The 19779-nt window shown below is 60.5% G+C and overlaps 8 protein-coding genes across 8 annotated transcripts; 5 read left to right on the top strand and 3 right to left on the bottom strand.

Moving 5' to 3' along the window:
- Positions 1-1340: 1340 nt before the first annotated feature.
- On the top strand, positions 1341-2534 carry SDRG_14878 (hypothetical protein). The gene has a single exon (XM_008621037.1). The coding sequence runs from the start codon at positions 1354-1356 to the stop codon at positions 2467-2469; it is 1116 nt and encodes a 371-aa protein (XP_008619259.1). The 5' UTR covers positions 1341-1353; the 3' UTR covers positions 2470-2534.
- A 372-nt stretch (positions 2535-2906) lies between these two features.
- SDRG_14879 (peptidyl-prolyl isomerase D) lies at positions 2907-3989 on the top strand. Its single transcript, XM_008621038.1, has 4 exons — positions 2907-2949; positions 2990-3133; positions 3180-3635; positions 3691-3989. The coding sequence occupies exons 1-4, from the start codon at positions 2934-2936 to the stop codon at positions 3900-3902; spliced, it is 828 nt and encodes a 275-aa protein (XP_008619260.1). The 5' UTR covers positions 2907-2933; the 3' UTR covers positions 3903-3989.
- On the bottom strand, positions 3959-5013 carry SDRG_14880 (hypothetical protein; the record flags this gene model as incomplete). Its single annotated transcript, XM_008621039.1, has 5 exons — positions 3959-4158; positions 4197-4503; positions 4546-4655; positions 4698-4811; positions 4860-5013. The coding sequence occupies 5 exons, from the start codon at positions 5011-5013 to the stop codon at positions 3959-3961; spliced, it is 885 nt and encodes a 294-aa protein (XP_008619261.1).
- Positions 5014-5792: 779 nt separating this feature from the next.
- SDRG_14881 (hypothetical protein) lies at positions 5793-6488 on the top strand. Its single transcript, XM_008621040.1, has one exon. It carries the CDS (start codon positions 5869-5871, stop codon positions 6451-6453), a length of 585 nt encoding a protein of 194 aa, XP_008619262.1. The 5' UTR covers positions 5793-5868; the 3' UTR covers positions 6454-6488.
- A 2-nt stretch (positions 6489-6490) lies between these two features.
- On the bottom strand, positions 6491-8208 carry SDRG_14882 (hypothetical protein; the record flags this gene model as incomplete). Its single annotated transcript, XM_008621041.1, has 8 exons — positions 6491-6845; positions 6892-7067; positions 7113-7206; positions 7252-7283; positions 7323-7547; positions 7603-7790; positions 7837-8033; positions 8081-8208. 8 exons carry the CDS (start codon positions 8206-8208, stop codon positions 6491-6493), a joined length of 1395 nt encoding a protein of 464 aa, XP_008619263.1.
- Positions 8209-8751: 543 nt separating this feature from the next.
- Positions 8752-9511, bottom strand: SDRG_14883 (hypothetical protein). The gene has a single exon (XM_008621042.1). The coding sequence runs from the start codon at positions 9478-9480 to the stop codon at positions 8839-8841; it is 642 nt and encodes a 213-aa protein (XP_008619264.1). The 5' UTR covers positions 9481-9511; the 3' UTR covers positions 8752-8838.
- A 635-nt stretch (positions 9512-10146) lies between these two features.
- SDRG_14884 (hypothetical protein) lies at positions 10147-12239 on the top strand. Its single transcript, XM_008621043.1, has 5 exons — positions 10147-10482; positions 10528-10635; positions 10681-11024; positions 11072-11767; positions 11820-12239. Exons 1-5 carry the CDS (start codon positions 10156-10158, stop codon positions 12196-12198), a joined length of 1854 nt encoding a protein of 617 aa, XP_008619265.1. The 5' UTR covers positions 10147-10155; the 3' UTR covers positions 12199-12239.
- Positions 12240-12249: 10 nt separating this feature from the next.
- Positions 12250-19143, top strand: SDRG_14885 (hypothetical protein; the record flags this gene model as incomplete). Its single annotated transcript, XM_008621044.1, has 14 exons — positions 12250-12627; positions 12671-13726; positions 13771-13965; positions 14008-14075; positions 14126-14457; positions 14504-14637; positions 14680-15185; positions 15230-16129; positions 16179-16913; positions 16964-17142; positions 17186-17568; positions 17613-18118; positions 18173-19072; positions 19129-19143. Coding segments are annotated over 14 exons (6287 nt in total), but the record flags the coding sequence as incomplete, so codon positions are not given.
- Between the last annotated feature and the right edge of the window lie 636 nt (positions 19144-19779).

The raw sequence follows: 19779 nt of genomic DNA on the forward strand, positions 1-19779 counted from the left end.
GGCATACGAGGACGCATGAATACCATCACACGCGTTGTGATACTAGATCACTGCGAGTGCGGAAGCCCGAGCATTGTGAGCTACAAGCACCTCGCTCCAATCGCTCCACCGAATGCAATGGTGCTGGAGGTAGTAACTCCGTAAATGTGGCTAGGAATCGCAATCTTGATCCACTAGAAGGGGAAATCGTCGCTACAAGTGCAGAAGACGAAAACTACGGCGTACCAATGCGGCGATTTGCATTTTAACGTTTTAAGAGCGCTTTGTATTTGTCGTCGAGCATTGCGCGCGTTTTAGGCTTGCAACGACGACGTATCGCAGTCTGCTCTGCTCTCCAAAGTGTCGTCTATCACTGTACCAACTTTAGGCGATTCCATTTCAAACGTGATGTTGGCGACAAGCAACGTCGGCGTCGTGGCGTGATGCCGCTAAGATGGCACTACGATCTTAGTCTGGAGTGCGTTGTGCCTCTCAGATGGCACTACGATCTCAGTTTGGCGCGCGTCTTGGATCGCGTCTCGCTATCGCTGTACGCCTCGTACGTCGACGCGACCTCGCTTTCCGTGCCCTCCATAGCGTTCTTTACCAATGTGCCCAACCTTGCCGACTGCATTTCCAAACGCAAAGATGGTGTGCACATTTCATCGAGTACTATTGTCAAAACGGCTGCTTCCATACACGGAGAAATGATCTGTATCTATCCATGTTGAGGCGAAACTGCATGTCTCGCACACCCGCATACTTGCCGGTTGAAATCGGAGACTCGGGTGCAATTGTCTGCATCTCGAGTAGCGCGTCGTTCTTCTGTCGTGCAACCCACTAACGTCAATATTGCACGAGGGCGGAAACAACTTCCGCGAATTCTTTGGCCCCAAATATGCAGGTCGGTGAAACATCGAGTACCTCGGTACGGGTCGGATGATTGTTCCGGTCCAGTGACCAACATACGCTCTTGGTGACAGGAATATGTCCTCGTGTGACATTGTGACATGTGCATCCTGCGCAAAGTGTATGTACGGGGCAGTAGGTTTTAGTTGGTGCAACGCGTCCAAACGAATGCGAGGGACATCGTGCCACACACAATCGGTGGGTGCATCACATACCGGGTATTTGGCGTTGGAGTGGAGCGCATAGAGGGGTGGAGTACGTTTATCGGTCCGTCTTTGGTCTCCGTGGTCTTCTCGGTGGTGTCGTCGTTTGAGATATGCACTTCAACCTGGGACACATATGTCTTGTTCGTTTCGCATACGACTGGAGTCATCCCAACCAGATCTGAACTCTTGCGAATCTGTCGGCCCTCAGGATGACACCATCATGGAACCTCATTGTTTGATTTTCTCCCAAACCCCAAGTATGAAGCTTTTCCACGTCTTCCCGGTTCTCGCCCTCGTCGTCGCGACAACCAGCGCATCGCTCCGAGCGGGCTGCGGGTCGCTTTCGGCGATCGCAGAAGAGACCAAGTCCCTCACCGAGCTCTACGAAGAAGCGCGCAAGGAAGGCGGCAATCTCGTGGTCTACCACGGCGGCGACCACGCCACGCAGCAAGACTACGTCGCTGATGCCTTCCGGGCTACGTACCCGGATCTCAACTTGACCATGATCGTCGACTACAGCAAGTACCACAACGTTCGCATCGACAACCAGATCGAGACCAAGACGCTCGTCGCGGACGTCGTCGCGCTCCAGACGCTCAACGACTACCCTCGCTGGAAGAAGCAAGAGAAGCTCCTCCAGTACAAGCCCAACGGTTTTAGCAACATCTACGACGGCTTCACCGACCCGGATGGCACGTGGCTCTCGCACGCCGTCTTTACGTTCAGCTACTTTTACGACGAGGCGCAGCTGCAGGCCAAGGGCCTCACGCCGCCCGCAACCGCCAAAGACCTCGCGGACCCCAAGTACGCGGGCCTTCTCGCGTCGGCCTATCCGCACGACGACGACGCGACCTTGTTCGTCTACGACCGCTACGTCAAGGAGTACGGCTGGGACTGGGTCAAGAAGCTGGCGGCGCAGCAGATCGAGTTCAAGCGCGGGTCGCACACGCCGGACCTCGCTGTCACGGCGCAGCGCAAGGCTATTGGTATCGCGGGCTCATCCCCCTCGCCCATGCCGGCTTCGGTCAAGGAGATCACGGGTGCCAACTCGTCGTCCGATTACCTTGCGTGGGGCCAGCGCATCGCGATTCTGAAGGAGGCGCCGCACCCCGCGGCCGCCAAGCTCTTTGTCAACTGGATCGTCTCCAAGGAGGTTCAATCGACCCTCATGAATGGCTTCTCGCCGCGTACGGACTTGCTGCCGTCCAGCGGCGTCCAGCCCTGGGACATTCAGCGCGCCAACTCGCTCGCATTCCAGTCGTGGATGGAGGACCGCGCCAACATTGAAGAGCTCAAGGCCACGTTTGCCTTGTACTTTGGCGAAGTCACGGGTGAGCCGACGCCGGGCCAGCTCGGCCTCCACCCGGGCAAGTAAGTGTGCGTGAGTGTATTTCAGCATCCCTAAGAGCAAATGAAGCTTTGGATATATTGGATCTGTAATTTTGACTGTTTGTTTGTCTTTTCTCCTCCACCCTCGGTTGGATGCTGTCCAGCACGTACAGGACGAGCGCCCCACATAACTCATTGAGCAACGCGGAAGACTCCAGCGCCGCAGCCCAAAAGAAGGCGGAAGCCAAAATAGCACCCAGTAGCGAAAAGCCAAATGAAAAGGCTGCGGCGGGTCCTCTTGCTCCTCTGGCAACTACTTTCGGCGTCTGCCGAAACGTGCACATTGCCCGAGGCACAGTATTCCACTCCACTGCCGATGGGAGACTTGAGTTTCTATTTCTTTCTCTCAACAAGAGGTTTCCCACCAGCCCACTCCGCTAGTAGTTCTTGTATCGAGAATGTGCTTGTACTGAAAACAGGACCACTCGATCCACAGTTGCAAGGTTGAGCATGCGCGTCTACTTTGGTAGGATGATGCTGCAAGCAAGAGGCTCATGCTGAGGTAGACATGGCCGTGGGCGGCAAGCCCATCGGGCGCATCGACTTCCGCCTCTACGAGGACGTGCCCAAGACGGCCGAGAACTTCCGCGCGCTCTGCACCGGCGAGCGCGGCCTCGGCAAGACCACCAAGAAGCCGCTGCACTACAAGGGTACACCTACATGCACCTAAAGCGCCTTGGTCTGAGCATGGCGTAGGCTCGATCTTCCACCGGATCATCGCGGGCTTCATGTGCCAGGGCGGCGACTTTTCGAACCGCAACGGCACGGGCGGCGAGTCGATCTACGGCGCCAAGTTTGCGGACGAGAACTTCAAGCACAAGCACACGAAGGCGGGGCTGCTCTCGATGGCCAACGCTGGTCCCAACACGAACGGGTCGCAGTTCTTCATCACGCTCGCGCCGACGCCGCACCTCAACGGGAAGCACGTGGTCTTTGGCGAGGTCATTGACGGCATGGACGTGGTGCGCAAGATGGTCGCGGTCGACCGCGGCCGCAACGACAAGCCCGCGATGGACGTGACGATCGCCGACTGCGGCGAGGTTACGACGAAATCCAAGGAGGAAAAGAGAGCGAAGAAGAAGAAGAAGAAGGATGCCAAGGCCAAGAAGCACCGCGACGACGACAGCGACGACCGCTCGTCCCGCTCCCGCGGTACACTTGACACTCTCGATTGATATCGGTATGCTCATGCTCTGCACATGGATAGAGCGCAAGTCGTCATCGTCCCGCAGGTCGCGCGACGCCAGTGAGTCCCCCAAGCGGCACTCCAAGCGGTCGCGCTCCCGGTCGCGCTCTCGTTCGCGCAGCCGTCGCCACCGGTCGTCGTCGCCGGACGAGCACCACCGCCGCCGCTCCTCGTCGCCCCGCCGTGAACGCCGCCGCCGATCGTCGTCGGACGACCGGTCCTCCCGGCGCTAGGTCGTCGCAGCGTCGAGGATAGCTTTACGCATATGAATGACAAACACAGATGCTGCTTAGAGGCGCTGGTGGAGGTAGACGGTCGCGGGCCCCCAGCTCATGCTGTAGCGCTGCTTGAAGATGATGTCAAAGGCCGTCGAGTCGAGCGGCTTTGTGAACGTGATCAAGTAGGCGCCGGGACGAAGCCGCTCGGCCTGCGCCGACATGCGTTGCAGCAGCAACGCGTCAAAGCAAGTCGAGTTGGCAAAGCACACGTCTAGATCGCTTGAGGCAACGCAGAAGAGACCGGTGTACCTGCGTGCGACCAGTCGAGGTCCAGGAACGAGCTGTGGAAGAAGGCCACCGCGAGCTGCGGCGACGTTGTCGAGATCGTGGGCTGGACAAACTCGGTGTAGTTGCGGCAGATTTCGGCCGCCGCCTCGTGGAGGCCTTGGAGGAGCTCGATGCCAACGCACTTGGCGAAATCAAAGTTGAGGCGCGCGAGGAAGACGGCGCGGCCGGTACCGCTGCCAAGATCGTAAAAGGTGTCGCCAGGGCGGATGGGCACGCGGGAGAGGACGTCGAGGAACGCATGGTAGTCGACCTCGCCGTAGACAAGCGACTAGATGGACGCATGGTCGATGGGCCGTGAGCCGTGACATACCTTTTCATGCAGGAGCTCCTGCTCTTCGCGGTCCTTGCGTGAGATGTCCTTGCCTTTCTCGAGCGGGCAGTCGAGATACAGAGAGTCAAAGAGCTTGAACGTCTCAATGTCTAAGCATATCCATGAGCAGCTTGGCATGCAGGTGCACATACCGATGAGCTTGCGGGTGCGCGTGCGCCACGCAGGTTCTGCGTTGCCCGAGACTTCTTCGGCCACAATCGCATCGACGAGCTGCCGTCCCCGGACGTCGTGCTGGAAGAGGAGCTCTACGTCAACAGGAAGATGACGATGGACGCGGGACGTGGCCGTGCTACCTTTGAGCAGCGACTTGCCTATGCTGGAGATGAGGCCATGGCGGTGCAAGAGGCTGGCAAGCAGCAGCAGCTTGGCCTCGTGGCCGTCGGGACCGGCGAGCACGCGGGCGCGGATCTCGGCGCAGACGTCGGCCGCTCGCTTGGCGTCGTCCATCACAAAGATACGATGCTTTTCGGGCGGCCGCCAAAGACCGCCCGAGCATGGTGGAAGCTTCGCCGAACGTTTCTAGGGCCCGATGGACCGAGAGGCGGGGCCTGGACCCGGAGAAGTTGACCTACAGTGGACGCGTTCGTGGCAGCTCCTGGCGTTGGTCTGCGTGCTTTGTGGAGACGAATCTAATGAGCACACATGTGGGCTCCAATTCTCCAATTCGACGACGCCCTTCGCAACCAGACCGGCCAAACCAGACCGGCTGTACACCTGGCGCAACGCCGACAAGCTCGGTGGCACGTAGATTTTGCAACGTTTCGTAGCTCACTGGGGCTCGGAGAATGCCCCAGCCAACGACCTCGGACAATTAATGCAGCTGGTGGGGCGGAGGCAAGGATGTGCTGGCTACCCTGTATACGTCACGACAAGCATGCGCCCTTGCGCGCGTGATGCGTGTCCAAAACGCAAGTTCTTGCGGTACAACGATTGAGAAAGGTGGCTAATCCCACGCAACTCGCATTGGTCATTCGCCAAGCACGCGCTGCTGTACTGCTCCACCGAAGGGCTTCTAGACTGCGGCTTCGATGCTGCTCAATGGCTTGCCATCGATCACCCTCGCCGAGCTCCCTCGCTTTTACTGCGGGCTTGCGAGGGGCGGTGATGGCCACCTTGAAGTTCAAGCCACGTGGTGTCCCGTTTCCGACGGCTTTCTATACAAACCCCCAGTCATTTCTCATGGGACTTGGGTAAAGTATGGGCGGTATACATCCGCGAAAGAGACACAAGATCCCAAAATAGCTGGCTAGTTGCACCGAACCTTCGACATTCCCCAAGACGCAACCAACCACTCAGATCTCCATGCTGACGACGACCAAGACCGAGCGCAAGTCGCTGTCGCTGCGCGAGGTCGTCGACGCCATCGAGCAGGTCATCGACCTCCACGACAAGATCCCGCTGCACAAGATGGACGAGGTCAAGCACGCGCTCGAGGACTTTAGCGGCGACATGGCCGAGCTTGGACGCTACGCCCACTTTGACCCGTCGCGCAACTACACGCGCAACCTGATTGCGACCGACAACGAGTCGTACGCGCTCATGCTCCTCTGCTGGAACAAGGGCAAGTACAGCCCGATCCACGACCATCCGTCCGACGGTTGCTGGGTCCGCCTCATCCAGGGCACGGTCAACGAGGTCCGGTACGCCAACACGGGCACCGAGCTCGTCGAGACGTCAAACGACAACATCGTCGAGGGCGTCTCGTTCATGAGCGACTCGCTCGGCCTCCACAAGATTGGCAACCCGAGCGATGAGGTCGACGCGATCACGCTGCACCTCTACGCGCCGCCGTACGACAAGTGCAAGCTCTGGTTCGACCCATCGGATGCGACCAAGGTGTCGACGGCCGTCTCGAGCTTCTACTCGGAGTTTGGCGAGCTCAACTAAACCGTGCTCATGTAATTTATAACGCTGTGAAATCCTGTTACGGCTCGACGTGCACGGGGTCGCGGATCGAGACGTAGTTGGTGCGCTTGAGGCGGTGGTGGAGCCACACGAGGAGCTGGCTCACCAAGACCGAGACGACCGCCGAGATGAGGAGAGCGTAGAACCAGCTGATGCGGGGGATCGCGTGGATGAGCCGGCGGCGGCCGCCCCGCTCCTCGATGCGCTCGTCGACGCACTCGAGGTACTGGTCGGGCGTCGTGAACCACGTCTGCGTGCAGAGAATACCGTCCAAGCACGCAGAGTCGTCGTCGTTGGTGCACGGCGGGAGGCGCTTCGAGTCGGCCTTGGTGTGGCGGTAGTACTCGTAAAGCAGAGCCGAGTCGTTCTTCATGCTAGTGCATCCTCCATGTTCAGACGCAAAAACACGGATGAACGTACCGCTGCGTGAGACTGCGCAGCGTCGTGCTTGAGAGGTCCGTGATGTTGTAGGCCGTCGACGCCGTAAAGACCTTTTTCCATCCGACAATCTTCGAGTCGACGAGCGTGTCCGTAAAGTTGGTCGCGTACACCGTAAAGTCCAGCAGGTCGTAAGTCCCATTGTCGTACTCCCACACCTAGGCGTAGGTTCGTGTCGTGTCAATGCCGCGTTAAGGACGCACCGTAAACGACGGGTTGTTGCCAAAGTACGGCGAGACCGCCCCCGTCGCGAAGAGGGGCACGCCTTCGGCGCCATCTAGCGTCGGGATCGGGACGCTATACGTGCGACATGAGGGGCGTGGGCGCATGTCGGATGCGTACCGGTACTCTATGTTGTGGACGTGGCCAAACAGCTAGCGCCCCATAAGATAGGATTTAGAGGGCGAGTCTACCTGCGCCTTGATGATGTCGGGGAACTGCTGCACGATCGCTTGGTACTGCACAATGTACTGCACCTCCCACTGCTGCTTGCCCGCATACGAGTCGATGATCGGCGGGATGTGTCCCGCAATGTACACGTACGAGCCGTTCGCTTTGGCTTCCGATAAGACGTGGTGAAGCCATGCGAACTGGCCAAACGGATCAGGTATGTCGGTCGTCTTGGGTGCGTGGCGGACCTACGCTCCATGTTCGTTTCGACTTGAACCGAGATATGAAAAGCCATGATCGTACCGAGTACGGAACTGTGTTGAGCGTCACGAGAATGAGGTTCGTCTCGAGCTGGTACCAGAGGTAGCCACGGGTGTCGAAGGCTTGGAACTGCGCCGGCGTCAGCGACGGCCGCCACGCCGCGTCGATCATGCCGATCGTCGGGTTCGTGCCGCTCGCCGGGTCCGTGACGTTCATGAGATAGTCCTTGACTAGCAAACCATAGGAATAAGTGATAGCGCTAGAGCGGCGCCGCACCGCAGTCGGCGTTGCCCACGATGGCGGTGGCGTTGCGCGCGTGGAAGTAGCGCTCCATGGCCTGCACGTTCTGGCGCACGCTCTGCAGCAAGACCGACTCGTTGTGCTTGGTGTGCGCGACCGAGTCGCCCGTGTGCAAGAAGAGGTCGGGGTTGGGTAAGACGCTCTGCGCGTACGCGAGTGCCGACTCGAGCAGCCTACGCGGACACGGGTGAGCTGCACCTCGTTGGCACCGGCGTCGCACCGCGGACTCGAGTCGTGGCCGTAGTTGAGCTCATTGAGCGTGATGTTGAGGTGGATGTCGGAGATGTGTAGGATCGTCTTGGCGGCCGCGGCCGGCAGCAGCGCCGCAAGCACGTGGAGGCAGCGCATGGCAAATCACCGAGTCCCGAGGACCGCAATATTTTTATTTCGATATCATCCCTCGAGCATACAAATTCATCGTCATACAAAACCTTGCGATCTTTTGTTTAAACAGGTGGCCTCACCTGGCTCCGATTGGCTAAATTACAGAACTGCGTCGATGATTGGCTGAAATGGTCCAAGGAGCGCAATGATTGGTTGAAAAGCGGGGCACGGCGCTCCCGCCGTCGGAGTTGCCGCAGTCAGTAGGGAAGGCGGTGCTCGGAAGGCGGCAGGCGGGTGGCTTGTTGAAGCACCTACTTCTCATTCGATCCGAATGGTACCTTAAATGAGGTCACGGACCATCGAGATCTTCTCCCAGGACTGCACCACACGACATGACAAGTTGTGCAGCAATAGCCTTCAACATGGAGATGTCGACGAGATGTAGAGGTTATTGGCCTCTTAGCGTGTTCCTCATGCGCAGGTCCTGTTCCAGCGATGAGTCGGTGCCATGTGACGGGCGGAAGATGATGTCGACCCAGAATCTTTTGCACGTCGGAACGTCGAAGGTTGCTCCGTCCTTGGAGACTAGATACGTATTGTACGAGCCGCAAAGAGGCCGAGTGTACTAGACTAGGACGCAGGATCTTTTGTGTCTTAATAATCGCCGCCCTGCGTCATGTCGCCGTACTCGGAGTAAAAGGTCGCGAACGCCACCGAGTTCTTCGTCGCGTCTTCCGGGTCAAAGTAGAGCTTGCACTTTTCGTACGGCGGCGCATAGAGGTGCAGCGTGATGGCGTCGACCTCGTCGCTCGGGTTGCCGACCTTGTGGAGGCCGAGCGAGTCGTCCATGTACGTCACGCCGTGCGTGACCATGACGCTCGACGACTCGGCCAGCGTCACGCCGTCGTTCCAGTACCGGACCTCGTGCACCGTGCCCTGAATATGGCGCACCCAGCAGCCATCCGACGGGTGGTCGTGGATCGGGCTGTACTTGCCCCGGTTCCAGCAGAGCAAAATGAGCGCGTACGTCGTGTTGTCGGTCGCAATCAAATTGCGCGTGTAGTTGCGCGACGGGTCAAAATGCACGTAGCGACCGAGCTCGTCCATGTCGCCGCTGTAGGCCGCGAGCGCCTCCTGCAGCTTGGCCTTCTGCGATAGCGGGATCGTGCCATCGAGGAACTGCACCTCGCGCTCGATGACGGCGACGAGGTCGCGGAGGCTAAAGCCCTTGACGGCGCTCTCGTCCTGGTTGGACCGCGCTTGCGGCGACGCGACGATCTGCGCAGACTCCTTCATCTTGGCAACTCGACCAGTGACCCATCGTCGTGACCTAGCTCGACGCTGATTGGTTCGTCACCCGTCGTCGACCAATGAAACGGACAAGATCGCGTGAGCTGGCGCTCAGTATTGCGATCTTTGGCAGCCGTCGCCGGCGGTTGCGTGGCGCCAAGGACGCGGATCCGCGAAGAAGCGTACATCTCCAGCGCAGAGGTTGCGCGACCGAGGCGGCGGGTTAAAAGAAATCGCTCTCGTGCTCGTGAGCGACCACCATACTAGTAGGGTGTAAGGGTGGCAGGGTGTAAGGGTGGACGTGGCGCCGTGCGTGGTGCGGCTGTCGATCAGAGAGCGACAGTCTAGCGCCGCCGACAGCCCAGAGTGCGTTACTTGAAGCGCGTATGACGCCGCGTTAACGGCGGACGATGGACGCTGCTCGTGATCTTGCCACGACGGCCGTAACCTCTAATACTTGATAATTCGGAACCACCGCGAGCAGAACTCGCTGTGCAGCAGAGCTGTCGTCTTGCCATGGCTTGTCTGTAGTGTCAGTAGAGAAAGCATGCGCGCGGGTATGGACGCGGCCAGTGCGATGGTACCGCCCTCTCGTCGCCCCTCGGCCGGCACCAAGTATTATATGTAGGAGGTTTATCCGGTCGAAATCCCTGCAAGGAACGAGTGGATATTTGGTCTTGGATGGCGCTGTCGTGGAAGGAAGGCGAGGCCGAGATCAAGGACGCGCTGGCCCAGATCGCGACGCCGAAGGGCACGTCCGCGACCCGCGTCAAGGCCGCCAGCGCTGTCTGCATGCGCCTCATCAAGGACTACAAGCGCGTGGTGCATGCGATCGAGACGATGATGTGGAAGTCGGAACACCCGCTCGGGTTCCTCTTCGTCATTGACGCCGTCATCCGCCAGTCGCAGGCCAAGTACGGCGTCGAGAAGGACGTCTTGGCCGCGCGCTTTAGCAAGCACCTCTCGCACACGATCTCGGCCGTCAAGCACCTCCCGCCCGACGCCAAGGTAGCCGATCTTTACTCGAGGATTGTCGCCTATCGCAGGACGTAGGATCAAGCACACCGCATCGTGCACGACTGGGCCGCCCGGCGTGTCTACTCGCGCGACGACATTACGAAGGCGGGAGGCGCCGAGTTCCTCGCCACGCCGCCGCCACCGGTACGGCGCACCTGTCTTGACTGGTGGCTCATGCAGACGACGTAGCCCGCAGCCTCGACGTCCACCGCGCCGCCGCTCAACTCGGACGCAGAGAAGGAGAAACTCGCTATGCTTCTCGACAACATTAAGCGCATGAAGCAGCAGCGCGAAGAGAAGAACCACGATAGTCGAGCCCCGAGCGGCAGCCCGCCGTCGCACGCGCCGTCGTCATCGTCGTATGCGGCGGTCCCACCGTCGCAGTCGTCGTACTCTAGCTATGCACCGCAGTCGCAGACAAGCGCTCCCTCCAACGGACCTCGATACGGACAGCCCTCGTCGCCGCGACGGGACTCGCCGCGCAGCTCGCGTGGCCGGTCACGCTCGCGCTCGCCCCGACGAACTCGCATGCGGTACGTGACGCTTTGCTGCGGCATGGAATGCTGAAGGGATTGCATAGATCCCGCAGTCGGAGTCCTGTTCGTGACAGCGGCAGTCGCCGGCGTCCCGACCCGGTCCAGCCACCTCCGCAGCAGCAATCCTTTTACGGCGAACCGAGCTCGTACCGGCAGTCGTCTCCGTCGTTCAACCAAGGGCCTCCACGAGGCTCGTTTGGCCAAAGCGCCTCTTCTTCATCGTCGTTCCAGCAGAGCCCGCCGGCATCCAGCTATAACCAGGGCCCACCCTCCTCTAGCTATAACCAGGGCCCGTCGTCATCGAGCTTCAACCAGGGCCCTCCCTCCTCGAGCTATACCCAGGGCCCTTCCTCCTCGAGCTTTGGCCAGGGCCCACCGTCGTCTGGCTTTAACCAGGGCCCACCGTCGTCGTCGGGGTTCAACCAGGGGCCGCCGTCGTCGGGCTTCAACCAGGGGGGTCCTCCTCCGTTTCGCCAGGGTCCTCCGTCGTCGGCACCGCATCAGGGCGGGTCGTCGTTCGGACAGCCGTCGTTTGGTGGTGGCGGCGGTGGGTTCACCAAGGGCGTTTGCTTTGACTATGCGCAAGGCCGCTGCTTCCGAGGCGCAAGCTGCCGCTTTTTGCACGACGGGCCGACGCAGCAGCCGGGCGAACCAGGCGCCCGCCCGCCCCGCCCGCAGCTCAAAACGCGTCTCTGCATGAATTTTCCGTCGGGCAACTGCCGCTACGGCGACCGCTGCACGTATGTCGTTTGCGCCGTGACGGAGCTTGTGTGTTGATATGTTGATACTTAGATTTGCCCACGGCGAGACGCAGCTCGGCTCGGCCGTCGAGACGAGCTCATCGTCGATGCCGCCCCGGTCGTCGCCCCATGCGCCGTCGACGTACGGGCCGCCGCCCACAAAGGTGGCCGAGTACCCGCCTTACACTTCGAATAACACGTCGATTGGTGCTGCTATTACGTCGTCGTCGTTGGCTCAGTCGCAGTCGTCCGGATCACCGAAGCGGGTGCGTCAGTCCCGCTGGGGCGCCAAGCCAGCGGTAACCGAGGCACCGCCGGCGCCCGTGCCGGTGCCCGTCGTCGCGCCCGTCGTCGCGCCTGTCAAGCACTTTGAAGAGGAGGAGCCGGCCCCCGCCCCCGAGTTTACGCTAGAGTACGACGATGACGAATAGTGTAGTTTGAGTTTAGTAACACTAAACCTTTTTATAACTGGTGTAACGGTTATATGGGCCGGCTCGAGATTGCGCCCGAGGGCAAATTCGACGGCGGCCTGCGGCTGTGGCGGCCTGGCCAGCCGGCGCAGCTTTTGGACGGACCGCCGCCGTGGACGTGCGAGTACGAGCTCGGCGATGCGCTTCGATTGGCCGACGCCACGTCGGACGAGGTCGAGTGGGTCGTCAGCGAGACCCTTGCCACTGTCACCTTGCGACCAGGCGTCCAGCTACAGCTCTCGTACCGAGGGCCTTGGACTACTGCCGAGACTATTCGTGCTGGCTACCTCCGCGTGCAGGTGGTGCCCCGCCAGGGTACGTCAGGCCGCCTCGTCGCAACGTTGACGCCGGGTGGTGGCGCGGTCTCGGCGCTTCTGCCTCTTGGCACCGGTACGACAAGACGGTCTTGGAATTGGCTCATTGTATGCGCTAGCGCTCTCGTTCCCGACGACAGACCGCGCGCTGGCAGCAGGAAGCCTTCGTTTTGAGCTGTTGGCCGAAGGTAGCAGCCGCAGTCTTGGCACAGCACGACTCGCCTCATTGCAGCTCGGAGTCGCAGTGATGTGTGAGCTCAAAGAGCACCCGGCGCAGCGGGCGGTGCGCCACCAATTTGAGGTGACTCTACTTTTCGAGCCCTTCCAGCGCAGCCCAATGTCTGCATTTCGCCACTTGTTTATCGTCGAAGCGCGAAATTTGGTGGCTCCCGAGCGGAATCTCTTGGCCCGCGTCTCGCTGCCGCCCCCCGCGACGACGATCGAGTCACCGCTCGCCCTCTCCAACTCTGGCGCCGAGTGGGCGTGGCACTGGACGGTGCCGGTGCCCGAGATACCGGCGCTGTCGACGCTACCGCTGACCATTCTGGACGCGACATCCAACGATGCAACGGTCGGAACGTGCGAGGTTGCGCTCTCGGAGACGCCTGCGTGGGTGCCGCTGGCGCCGCGGGGCGAGCTCCTCGTCGTGGCTGCCCGAGAAGCTGACTTGGCGACCGTTCGGCTGACGCGCCTCTGCAACCTCCCGACGTCGACCAAGACTTTTGAGCTCCGTTGTGGCGGTGACGTCGTGTTGTCGACACGGCCTCTCACCGCCCACTGCTCGTCTGCGTTGTCGTGCGTCGACTGCGACGTTGAGCTCTCTGTTCGTCTCGAGGAGCCGATTCTGAGCCTCACGCTTCTCCTGGACAACGAGGTGCGTCTTTCCCGCGACGTCTGCGCAACTTCCTCCACCGCCTTTATCGTCGCCTTGTCCTCGACGATCCGCGTCGGCTTTGGCGCCGACGTACGCGACTACGAGCCTTCGCCGCGTCGCGTGTGGCTCTCCCTCGTCGCGCCACTCGATGTCCCAGTGGTCTTGACTTGGGAGGGTCGCAAACACGCGTTGTCGCCCGAAGCGCAACTACAGCTGGCTGTCGACGACTGCCGCACCGCCGTGTTTGTCCTCGAGGCTGCCGATGCCTCTCGCGGGTACATTTTCGGCGACATGCTCACAGGTAATTTTACATACGAAAGCAACTCTTTGCTTTGGTCTGCGTAGATGGCTCAGTGGCGATGCCGTGGCAAGGACCGGTGCCACTTGTCTTGAGCGGCTCGGTTCGGCACGAGGTGGTTTGCCGCATAGCGTCACAGCCGTGCGCCGACGAAACACAAGAGGAGCTGTTCAGCGACGTAACAAGCCCTGTGCAGTATGTCCCTGGACCCGGCACTCTCTATCTCCAGCTCACGTCGTCAGGTACCTCATGCTCGCAGTGCCAGCTTTCTCATTGGATGCCAGTGGTGGCGACGATGCGCATTTCGACGAGCAACTGGTCGGCGACGCATGTGCCGCCGTCGTCCAGCGTTGTACGACTTTGTTGCTGTCGACTCGTCGGATGAAGCGCCGCTTGGCGTAGATGGCCGTGCCTCTGCACTGGAGTCCGGACCAAAGGCGATGCCCGAACCTCGAAATTCACGTCACCGACGCACCGTCGATGTGCATCAACCTCGCGGCGTGGCTACTGCAGCCGCGAGAATGGTCCTTCTCATCGCTTCCCATCAAAGACACGGTGCTGGCGCTGGTCTTTCTCCCTGGACCTTCGATGCCCGTGACGCGTCTACCGCCACAAACAAGCGAAATAACGACGATGAGTGTTTCCATCGACAACTTGTCGCTCGACCAAGTGCCCGCGAGCATCGCCAGCGTTCAGCTCCTCGTGCTGCTGCAGACAAAGACCGTCTCGTCGGCGTAAGTTCTTATTCGCCGCCTCCAAGATCCACCGACATTGGAGTAGCACATGTCCCGTTGTCGGAGGACGTGCGAACATCGACGCGCCGTTACTGCTCGACGCAGTGAGTCTCTCGACGCCGGGCTGCAACCCACTGCTTACGTTTACTGTCCTGCATGGCGAGACTCAGACCACACTCGGTACGCTCCGAATACGAATAAGAATTCTGAGTGTTGTCGTAGCCACAGCGGTGACGCCGCTCTTTCCGTACATCACAGACAAGGGCCACGTAGCAATGCTGGCGCTGCCTGCTTTGGCGGCGACCGGTGACCGCGTCTGCGTTGTCAACGTGCACCTGCACGCGGTACGCAAGCTCGTGAGAGAAGCCTCTGACGACACGGGCCTCCTCTTGACCTTTCACGACGTCAAGGGCTCACCCCAGTGGTACCAAACGAATGTGTTTCTCTGCGCGCTTGGCGACGCGATCGAGACGACGACTACATCGGCGACCAAGACGGAGCCGAGTGTTCTGCTGCCACACAATGAGGGGTTTGTGCGCATCGACATGTACCAAGGCGTCGTCGTCGGCAGCGGGTCGGTCAAGGCCGTGCCGAATAAATCACGGCAGTGGACGTCCTTCGGGAACCATCAAGTGCTTATATCGCTCTTGCCCGCAGCTGCACCGGCGCCGGTGGTCGGCAAACTCTACTTGGAGCCTTTGGAAGCCAAAGTGGCTTTCTCGTGGAAGGTAGAAAGTTGAGCTCGAGTGCTGCTGCATACATAGCCTTCTAGAGCCCTTACCTTCGGCTACGGGCGGGCGACCTCGACGTGTACAAGTCGAGCGTGTACAAACTCAGCGACGGGGCACCGAAATGGACCGACCACGTCGTGCTCAGCGTCCCGACACTGCCGCTCTCGGTCTCATGCGGTCTCTTCTCGAGAGGTGCGTCGCTGGGGCAGACCAACGGCAGCGCTTCGCTCCTCGCTCCCGTCATTGTTTCCGACGCCAATTTTCAGCTGGACGATTGGCTCGCGCTTGAGCAAGAGGCCGGCCACGTGCATATTCAGGGAACGTTCTTGCCAAAGCTGCGTGGCGACGTCCAACTCGTCGTGACCAAGCTCGTCCTTTCCAGCGCAGTGACAACGTCGGGCTTGCCGACGACGATCACGGCGTCGGTGCCACCGTCGTTGGCGTCGTCGTCGACGCTACCGCTGCACCACCAGCTCCCATCTGTCCCGAGCGCGCCCGTTGTGTTCTCCGTGACCAACGCGCAAGCCAGCTCCAAGGTGCCAAGCTTATCGCTCGTGGTGCAGCAAGGACCTGTGGTGATTGCGACCGCATCGCTACCCCTCCTCGAGGTCTGGCGCCGACCGATACCGAGTCGCTGGTACCCCCTCCTCGACCGCATCTCGAAAGACGAAGTTGGTGCGGTTCGGGTCGACCTGGCCTTTACACCGGCCATTGGAGTCGCGTCGGAAGCGTCGTTCAACTCGACCACGCTCGGGCAGTGGAAGAAGCTGTTCTATCAGATCGACAGCGACCACAGCGGTAGCATTTCGCTGCGAGAGCTTGGCGCGGCGCTCCAGGGCAACGTCGCTCTGCAGACGCTGCTGCTGCCGGCAACCGACTCGCGGTCCGTAGAGGCTCAAATTACGACCCTCTTCCAGCACCTGGATAGCAACAGCGACGGCGTACGTCCCTCTCTCTCAATCCCCATAAATCCATGCGTCGGAAGGGTAGGAAGTGACGTTTGACGAGTATGTTGCCGGCATGCAAGCGCACCAGCGGGCAACCACCTCTGTAACCTTCCGTTCAAGTGCGGTCACCTCTGTCGACCTCATCGATGCACAGCGCATCGAGGCGCTGGGGGCCCAAGTCGAGCAGCTCACGGCTGCCCTCGCCCAGAAAGAGTGCGACACCCAAGCCAGTCGCTCCTCCGAGAGGTCCATCGAGACGCCCGAGGTCGACGTTACGCCGCCGCCGTCCGCGCGACCTGTCTACGCCAAGCACACGGAGTGGCGCACGACGCAGCTCAGCCTCGAGTACGACACGTCGCCCGAGACGCTCAAGGAGCAGAACCGGCAGTTGCGTGCCCAGCTGCACGACGCCGAGGCCGCACGGCGACTCGCGGTGGCCAAGCACGTGCAAGAAAACGAAAAGGTCAAGCGACGCGTCCAGAACGACCGCGCGCTCGCTCACCATCATTTGTTGCACCGGACACCACCGAGAGAGCTGCACGACGATGTGGTCGTCGAAGGCAAGCTGGCGATGCTGACCGAAGAAGTGCAGCGCCTCCGCGACGTCAACGCGCATCTGCTACGCATGCAGCTACAAAACGCACCGAGGTCGAGGGAAGATGGCGACGCTTGCGGACCTCCGGAGAACGCAGACCCAGAGCTCCTCGGGCGATCGACGGAGCTGCATGCGTTGCGCCAAGTTCACCAGCAGCTCCAGTCGGACCACGCCGATGTCGCAGTGCGTGTTGCGCTGGCCATAAACAGCTCGAACCAACATGAGTCTTGTAGGACCGTTGTCAAAAGCTCGAAGCCGACTTGGGCGCAGCTCAGCGGCTGCTCGGTGCGCAAACAGAGCGCTGTCAGTCCTTGCAGCAGCAGCTGCATCAAGCTACCCTTGCGCTGCAGCAGAGCCAGCAAACGAGACAAGCGCAGACGACCCGGTCTACGGTCGTTCAATCGGCGCTCGCGTAGGTCGATAGAGAATTTGCATGTGATGACGAGGACACGTAGACTCGAGCTCGATCGTCAAGCGCGGCTGCAGACCCAGCGACAAGCCGCGCGGGTGGCGCAGACGACCGCGTCGATCTTGCTCCAGTCGAAAGTGCGCATGCGCTTGCAGCAAAAGCGGTACCAAGCTGCCAAGATGCAGCGGGCCGCGGCGGTGGTCCTCTTGCAGTCAAGGGTGCGTGGCAGGTTCGCGCGCCTACGGTTCCGCGCGAGCCTTCGAGTCCATCGTGCAGCCGTGTGTATTCAATCCAACGTTCGCCGGTTCGTGTGCCGGTCCAAGTTCGTGCATTTGCAAGCCGGGCGCTGGACGGCAGCGCGGCTGCTTCAAGCGCACGTTCGGCGGTGGCAGGTGCAGTCGCATTTGCGTCATATCCGAATTGCACTCGGTACGCCTGATGCAGAGTGACCGCAGTACCCACACGAAGTGTAGTGCTCGTACAGGCGTCTGTCCGGCGGTGGCGGGCACAGCGTTGTCGACACCAGCTGCGAACCGCGCGCACACAGTTGCTGCACGTGCTGTGGCGCCACGTGCTGCGCGGACGGGCAAAGAAGGCTCAGGTCGCTGCAACACGCCTCCAGCGGGCCTGGCGCCGTCACTTGGTCCGTCTGGACGCGGCGGTTTTGATCCAGCGCCACGCCCGAGGTCACGTGACCCGACGCAAGCTCGTGCGCGAGCGGACGCTGGGTGCGTGGCTGCGTATGTTTGTGTTGCGACGTCGCTTCTGGCGCGCCCGTGACGCGTCCACAAAGATCCAAGGGCGGTGGCGGCAGTGGCATATTTTCTTGGCCGAGACCGAGGCCGCCATCGCTGTTCAAAGCGTGTACCGATCGCACCGCTCTCGTCGCAGCGTTCGAAAGAGCCAAGCAGCTGCGACAGCGATTCAGCTCGTCTGGCGGCGGCGTCAGCAGACGGCCACGAACGCAACGACGTCGACAGTACATATTCTGGGTGTTGACGGTCCTAGCCAAGTTGAATCGGCAACTTGCGAGATGATGGATGCACCGACACTCGAAGCGACCGACATGGTGGAGCCCGACATCGAGTTTGGCTCGGATGGTGACATGGCATTGCCACCAGCAGACAATGCAGACGACGACGCACTGGAGTCGCCCGAGGTGGCGGCGCTGTCGTTCATCAGCATCCAAGAGAGTAGCAGTGCCCCTCCACCTTGCCAACCTGAGGCGTCCGACACGCTGCCGCTGGTAACTGACGGTACGGAGATGGGTGCGCAAGACCCCGTGGAAGCCGCCTTCACGACGCACGATGAGGACGTGTTTGGCGCGGACGGCGATATGGCGTTACCGCCGGACGACGAAGTCGTCGAGAGTGTTTGGACGTCTACAGCCTCCATTGATGACATTGGCACCACGTTGGCCGTCGCGGCAGAGACGCCAGCGCTGTCCTCTTCGACGCCGAATGCGCATCTCGGCTCTGTCCAAGAATCGTCGTGGACCGTAAGCGACTTGCACGATGTTGTTGCGGAGTCTACCGACGGCGGCCGGGCTGTCAAAGATGGCGAGGTCGAAGCCGCAGAGGCCGCAACACGTGAAGATGAGGGAGACACCGATGAAGAAAGAAATGAAGCCAGCGAAGAAGAGGACGAGAGCGAAGACGAAGGTGACGGCGAAGAAGACGAGGAGGAAGAAGAAGGCGACGAAGAAACAGACGCTGACGAAGAGGAAGGAGATGACGAAGAGGAAGAAACAGATGCTGACGAAGAGGAAGAGGAAGAAGGCGACGAAGAGGAAGAGCAAGAGGATGGGGATGACGAAGCGTCTGGTGGCAAAGCCGAAGATTCTCCCTTCGACACGGCCGTCGCCAAGCCTTTTGCAAGAGCAGACGACGACGCCGTGCCACACGAGGCCTCAGCAACGCCACGAGAAGCAATGGTTGCTGTCCAATCCGGTACAAGCGCTAGCACCGTCGAGCGCTCGGATGTTGCTAGCTCTTCCGAGAGTGAGCTCTCGACGTGTACCACGGATGACGCAAGCCTTCGCAACAAACCGACAACCTCCATGGACGACGCTTTCATTCAGGCGACGACTATGGTGGCGGAAGGTGACGAGCACGAAGTCGGTGCGACATCGATCGACGACGCAGCTGCCGACGCGTTGTGCACCGCGGTCGACCTGTCAAGAGGCGCTGCAGACGCGGCTGCGGATACACATGAGGCAGCACCATCTACAATCCATACATTGGAGACAAGGGACAGTCCAGTCGACCATTCCAACGTCGCGGCAGTGCCTACCGAGGCGACTGCCAACGAGCTGCATTCCGAGGACGCGTCACCGATGGTCTCGGAAGAACTACCATCCGTCGTGAACGAGGCAGAGTGCCTGACACCAGCCACAGGCGGCACTGAGGAGCTCTCGGAGCCTGGCGAAGAGGCAACGTCCGTCGACGAAGCTCCAAAAATGGCGGAGCCTATGGCCTTCAAAGGCGACGATCACGAAGATGCGTCCGACGAAGCACCTGCCAATGCGTTGTGCGCCGCTTCCGAGCCGGTAGAAGTTTCCGATGACACAAGCATGGACGAGCCCGAGCACGTTGAGCCAACCACGGACGCTACAGTGCATTTGATGGAGCCTCACGATGA

This window comes from Saprolegnia diclina (genome assembly GCF_000281045.1).
Source record: "Saprolegnia diclina VS20 unplaced genomic scaffold supercont1.80, whole genome shotgun sequence".
Lineage (NCBI taxonomy): Eukaryota > Oomycota > Saprolegniomycetes > Saprolegniales > Saprolegniaceae > Saprolegnia > Saprolegnia diclina.

Coding starts and splice junctions, on each gene's coding strand:
- SDRG_14883 (XM_008621042.1), bottom strand. CDS start 9,480: ATGAAGGAGTCTGCGCAGATCGTCGCGTCGCCGCAAGCGCGGTCCAAC.
- SDRG_14881 (XM_008621040.1), top strand. CDS start 5,869: ATGCTGACGACGACCAAGACCGAGCGCAAGTCGCTGTCGCTGCGCGAG.
- SDRG_14879 (XM_008621038.1), top strand. Junction 3,134..3,179: donor GAAGCCGCTGCACTACAAGG/GTACACCTACAT, acceptor AGCATGGCGTAG/GCTCGATCTTCCACCGGATC. Junction 3,636..3,690: donor CCGCTCGTCCCGCTCCCGCG/GTACACTTGACA, acceptor GCACATGGATAG/AGCGCAAGTCGTCATCGTCC.
- SDRG_14884 (XM_008621043.1), top strand. CDS start 10,156: ATGGCGCTGTCGTGGAAGGAAGGCGAGGCCGAGATCAAGGACGCGCTG. Junction 10,483..10,527: donor ACCTCCCGCCCGACGCCAAG/GTAGCCGATCTT, acceptor CGCAGGACGTAG/GATCAAGCACACCGCATCGT. Junction 11,768..11,819: donor CGCTACGGCGACCGCTGCAC/GTATGTCGTTTG, acceptor GTTGATACTTAG/ATTTGCCCACGGCGAGACGC.
- SDRG_14878 (XM_008621037.1), top strand. CDS start 1,354: ATGAAGCTTTTCCACGTCTTCCCGGTTCTCGCCCTCGTCGTCGCGACA.